This window comes from Chinchilla lanigera, unplaced genomic scaffold (assembly GCF_000276665.1).
Source record: "Chinchilla lanigera isolate Chin_1 unplaced genomic scaffold, ChiLan1.0 scaffold00071, whole genome shotgun sequence".
In the NCBI taxonomy this organism is placed as follows: Eukaryota; Metazoa; Chordata; class Mammalia; order Rodentia; family Chinchillidae; genus Chinchilla; species Chinchilla lanigera.
Genome location: NW_004955472.1, coordinates 891,407 through 897,406, shown reverse-complemented (window position 1 = coordinate 897,406; position 6,000 = coordinate 891,407). Strand labels below are relative to the sequence as shown.

General features: G+C 46.7%; 1 protein-coding gene across 4 annotated transcripts in view; it reads left to right on the top strand.

The window, feature by feature from the left end:
• The window catches only part of LOC102011979 (protein unc-13 homolog B), a gene marked incomplete at its 5' end in the record, with an annotated part of 149,550 nt that overhangs the window by 122,136 nt on the left and 21,414 nt on the right, over positions 1-6,000 (top strand). For all 4 annotated transcript variants that reach the window (XM_013522966.1, XM_013522967.1, XM_013522965.1 and 1 more), the window contains 5 exon segments: positions 2,317-2,486; positions 2,863-2,978; positions 3,518-3,681; positions 4,221-4,371; positions 5,731-5,799. In XM_013522966.1, coding sequence (XP_013378420.1) covers positions 2,317-2,486; positions 2,863-2,978; positions 3,518-3,681; positions 4,221-4,371; positions 5,731-5,799 — 670 coding nt within the window.

Below are 6,000 nucleotides of genomic sequence, written 5' to 3'. Positions count from 1 at the left end.
CCAGGTTCATCCATTTACCTAGAAATGTCTCAAGTTTATCCTTCTGTATGGCCCAGTAGTACTCCATTGGCTTTCCACGTGCTGAAGACTAAGATTAGACCCATGTTTCTCACCACGCACTAAACTAAAATCAAAACAGACCAAAGATCTAAATATTAAAACTGAAACACTTAATCTGCCAAAAGAGAGAATAGGTAAAACTCTTGAAGACATAGGTGTAGGCAAAGACTTTATGAACAGAACCCTGATGGCAAGGGAAATATTACAAAGAATCAACAACTGGCATCTCATCTTATTAAAAAGCTTTTGCACAGCAAAAGAAAACACCAACAGAGTGAAGAAACAACCAACAGAATGGGAAAAAATTTTTGCCAGCTGTTCCTCAGACAAAGGACTAATATCTAAAATATGTAAAGGACTAAAAAAAATCAGACCTCCCAAATGTAAAGACCCAATTCAAAAATGGGCATCTGAGGTGAATGCACCCTTCTCAAATGAAGAAGTACAAATGGCAAATAAATATATGAAAAAATGTTTAGTATCACTGGTCATTCAAGAGATGTAAATTAAGACAATGGTGAGATTCCATCTTGCCCCAGAAAGAATGACTGTTCTTAAGAAATTAACCAATAACAAATGCTGGCAGGGCTATAGGAAGAAAGGAACACTTTTCCACTGTTGGTGGAAGTGTAGACTGGTGCAACCACTGGGGAAATCAGTGTGGAGATTCCTCAGAAAACTAGGAGTAGAGGTTCCATTTGACCCGGCTATTCCCTTTGGTATCTTCCTGAAAGAATTAAAAGCATCGTTCCACAGTGACAGATGCACACCCATGTTTATAGCAGCACAGTCTGTAATAGCTCAGTCTTGGAAACAGCCCAAATGCCTGTCAACTGATGAATAGATAAAAGGGATGTGGGTTTTTTAAAAATAAAATGAAGTTTTAGACATATTCCTTTTCTAGTGCTAGAGAGACTACTATTGCTCACTGGCTAAACCAGGGATCGCCCACCCTATTGTGTCTCTCAGCCCTGCCTCCCTGCCTGGAAAGTATTGGACTTTTCTGAGGAGTAAGGAAAGAATCTTTGTCCTACAACAGGATCATTCTGGTTTGTAAATAGAAATCTGGGTTCTGGAGAAGTTTCCATTTTCCATAAGAGAAGCTTCTCTTCCTGCCTTGGCTTCCGTCTCTGTTCCTTTTTCTCTATCTCAATTTCTTTATATTTTTCATATGAGGAAAGGGTGGATTTGAAAAACAGAGAACTGCAGCCTAGGACTCAATATCTGGAGAATCCAGATCCTTTATCTGCCCACTTTCAAGGTCTAGGATCAAGATTTGGGGTCTGAATCAGTGAGCAGGCTGGTTATGTAGAACCTGCCTGTCGGCTGCTCGGAGAATTCATGAAAAGAATTGGGGTACAGTGAAATCCAATCCAGGGGCAGTAGTGATTGGGACAGGCAGCTGTTTGACGATGTAAGTGGTTTCTGCTCAGATACTTATGACCAACTTTAAATGAACTGGCTCTAGGGTCATTTTTGTCCACTTGGAGTAAACTTAAGTTCCTGTACTATATAAGACACTACACATGATATTGTATATCACAAAATGAGCAAGACAGTCTGTAGCTTCGAGAAACTCATTGTCCATTTGTCTATATTTTTTAGTAGACCAGTAGTTAAATGATAGTATTTGCAGAAAAATATTATGAAAACATAAGCAAATTTTGCTGAGAACAACTTTTGGGTAATGGAATTGGATCTGGAAAGCAACTGCTGGGGAGAAAAGCATGAAGGGGGACCTGGGCAATGCCTGTAATGCAAGCACCACTGCGGGAATGGCGATCAAAGGGCTAGTGCAGGAGAGAGAAGTCCAGCAGGCATGTAGAGAGGGAGTTAGACGAAAGCCAGGAGGGTGGACTTACCCAGCACATCTCCACCTCTACTGACTTTATACCTCAGACTAAGGAGGGAGCTAGCGATTGCTTTCCTAAGGCTCCATGACATAGCTAGCTGTTGTTCTGCTGATACTGCTGATACAGCTAGCTGCATAAGAAGTCAGAATTGATCCTAACTATGCACTGTGTCCCAGGACAGTAAGTACTGGGTAATTGAACATAGAGCCACCAAGGCTGAGGAGCAGAGCTATTTGCTGGAATAGTTCAGTTCACTGGGAACTGTAGAACCCACTGGCTGCTGGCTCCTTCTTTTCCCTCTTGGGGCTTTAAGTGTAGCTGACAGCTTTTGGGAGGGAGTGGGAGGTAGTAGGCGTGGTGATGCTGGATCTGTCCCTCACGGAGCCTGCTAATTCTCTCCCAGTGAGTGTCACAACTCCTCGGACCGCATCAAGGTGCGCGTGTGGGATGAGGACGACGACATCAAGTCAAGAGTGAAGCAGCGGCTGAAACGTGAGTCTGATGATTTCCTCGGCCAAACCATCATCGAGGTTCGCACGCTGAGCGGAGAGATGGACGTCTGGTACAACCTGGGTGAGGAAGCTGGACCAGAAGAAGGTGTTATGGGGGAAGGACCTGGGAAAACTTCACTAGTCCCAAAAGCGTTCCTCCTAAAGAGCTTGTCTCACCTTCTGAGAGCTAACTGTGGGGAAGCCACTCCGCTGAACGTTCTCAAGGTTTCCAAGGGTGCTGTAGTCTTCCTCCCCTTCCCTAATGCCTTTAACTCCCTGCCACTTGGGACCCTCCCTTCGGCCAGTGGAGGGATGTTTATGGGTGTGTGGGCACTGGAGTGAGGTCCCCTGTTGTTTGAACACTTGGGTTGTTGCCTGTTCTCTTTGGTAAGCCAGGACAGACCTGTGTGTACTCTATAATTGCACTGATGTCAATCTCTAGTCCTTTTCCTTTCCAGAGAAGAGGACAGACAAGTCAGCTGTCTCAGGAGCTATCCGACTGCAGATCAGTGTGGAGATCAAGGGGGAGGAGAAGGTGGCCCCATACCATGTGCAGTACACATGCCTCCACGAGGTGAGCGGCCCTCTGTCAGTGGAGGGGCCCGGGGGCAGGGAGGGCCCTTGACCATAAGGAGGGTTGCTAAGTGGTTCAGGTTCTGCGCCTGAGTTTTGCTCTGTCCGTGACTTATGTGCTCCCCTGGCAGGCCCAGGAGGCTGAACCCAGTCTTGTTTCTCTTTCACTAATGTGACAACAGCCTACAGGGCTGTGGGAGGAGCTAGCTGAGCAGTGACTTGAAGAACAGAATTTCCACAGAGTCCAGTTCACATTCTCTTGGATTTTACCACAAGGCTTTGGGCTGGGTTGGGTTTGGTTTGGTTTTTGTTTATCTTGGTTTCTCGAGACAGTGTCTCGCTGTGTAGTCCAAGTCCATGTAGGCTTTGAACTCCGTGTCTCCTGAGTGTCTTCCCGAGCCCCGGCGCAGTTGTCCTGGACTACCACAGTGCTGTGAGCACTAGGATTACAGGCATATACTGCCATCCCCAGCCCTTTTTTTTAATGTATTTTTTTAAGTGTATTTAACCTTTTCCTTTTCTCTGCTCTGTATCCTACAGAACCTTTTCCATTACCTCACAGACATTCAGGGCAGTGGAGGAGTCCAGATCCCCGAGGCCCGAGGAGATGATGCGTGGAAGGTGTACTTTGATGAGACAGCCCAAGAAATTGTGGATGAATTTGCCATGCGCTATGGCATTGAGTCCATATATCAGGCCATGACGTGAGGCTCCTCTGGGGCTCTGGGAAATGGTTACTAACCCTTGGTGGCTAATGAGTGCCCGCTCACACAGACGGCTGCTTATGGGGGTAGCACGCAGTATGACACCGTATTTTCCTGTGCATTCCAAGGCAGGGGTATATGTAGAGAGATATGTATTCGTCAGTAACTCAGGGACCAAGCTCAGGGAAGGGAGGGACTGTCCAGACAACACAGGCTGGGCCGACGTGTGTGCTTAAGCAGACGGGCGGTGACCAACAAGCTGTCCTAGACTGAGCTGTGGGGAGAGCAGCTGTGTATGGAGTCGACCAGTACTGCATGTCATTGTTTAAATGAGGAGAAAACAAGGACTCTGGGACAGGATTCCTTAATGCTGTGACAAGTGTCTGGCTCTGCTGCTAGAGCTGGATACAAGGAGCGTCCTGCAAAGGATGGCGCCTGCCCTGGCCATGTTCCCTGACTGCCAAGTCTTCCTGGGTTCCTTCTTGGCTTTTGCTGCAAGCCCTGCAGAGTTTTTAAGAGCGGGGTGCTGTCTTTTTCAGGCACTTCGCATGCTTGTCATCCAAGTACATGTGTCCTGGCGTGCCCGCAGTGATGAGCACCTTGCTGGCCAACATCAATGCCTACTATGCTCACACAACCGCCTCCACTAATGTCTCTGCCTCTGATCGCTTTGCAGCATCCAACTTCGGGGTGAGCACGACATGAGCACATCCTATCCATTTGTTATCCATGAAGTTTTAAAAAACTTTTCCTAGTCAGTTCTGTGCAGTTGACTGATATGCCTAAAATTCAGATGCTCCCTGCTTGGTAGATGAGCCTTCCCTCTTGGTGGATGCATAGACCACACTCACAGAGGCTCTCCTCAGACACATAGCAGAGACAGCGCTGTGGTAGTCCAGGACAGCTGCGCCGGGGCTCGGGAAGAGCCTCTGGGGGCCAAAGCTTGGTTGAGTCACCGGTTTCTCAGCCTTGCAGGCCCACAAATGGGCCTTTCTTAGTATTGTTCAGTTTCTCTGAGGCAGATTCATACCTTTTCAGTTCAGGCTGATATCTAAGGGAGGGCGACAGTGTTCGCCCAAACTTACCCCTTTTCCAGTTTCTAGACTGTTTTTCCTTTTGTGCCCCTGCAAAGTTGAGTCATAACCCAGGACGGCACTGGATCTAAATTCAGTACAATCACAAAGCTTACCTTGGTAAGGATGAAATCACTCGCTCCCATCCCCCGTCCATTGAACCTCTGACCCTGTGCTTTGGTACTGTGTCGCTTTTTGCTGTTGATAGTCTTTCTATAAATGAATTAATGTAATTTATTAAGTCAATCATATGCCTGTTCTGTCTCATCCCAGTGTGAAATGGCATGATATCTAGTGATAATAACCAGTATACGAGTTCTAGGAACTCATGCCAGCCTCTCAGGCACATGACTCCACATGTAATTATACTTTTTTTATGAAAATGAGCTTTCAAAATCATATATGTTCTATATTAGCATTGAAAAGATACATGGTAAGGGAAACTAGAATGAAAGTGATTTAAGGAGAGATTCTCCTTATGTCTGTCTGACCTTCTTCCAGATACTGTTTTTCCCCCCATCATTACTGCGAAGCTGTGGCTGTGCCCCTGCTATGCATTTCCCAAGAGCAGTTAAGAGATCTCATTATCAGGAACAAACTGCAGAATATGCTTAGACTTTCATCTGACTGAGATGAGTTCTCCCTGAAAGAACAGAGATGCACAGATAATGCTCTGTTGACTTGTGTACGGAAGAGCTGTGTTCCCTCCCAAGGACTTGGCTTTCCCTTTGTAACCGTGAAAAGATCCCCTGGTTTGAGATAGAGCTGCTAAGAGAGGAACAGGGACCACCTATTTTTCCACAGCATTGTCTGCTGTCCTCCCTATGGCTGGAATGGGATAGGGTGTGCTGCCAGCCAGAAGAGATTGCCTTCCCACCCTTTCCACTCATCCAGAAATGGTTCTATTTGTGTGTAGTTTAGGGGCATCAGAAACAGATTATCTCTCTCCTCCCTGCTGCTTGTTTCTTATCCTCAGAAAGAGAGATTTGTGAAACTGCTGGACCAGCTACACAACTCGCTGAGGATCGATCTCTCCACATACAGGGTAAGTCAAAGCAATGGCTGTTGGGTGGGATAACACATAATGTCAAGTTCTGTCTGGGAAGACATAGGCCACTCTGGGGATGCAGAGCGAACGCAGGGAAAATTAGTGTGTGTCAGCATCCCCGCCTGCACGGCAGTGCCACCAACATCTGTGGTTCTCTCAACTCAGGACCACGAGTGGGTCAGGAGGTATGGCTGCTCA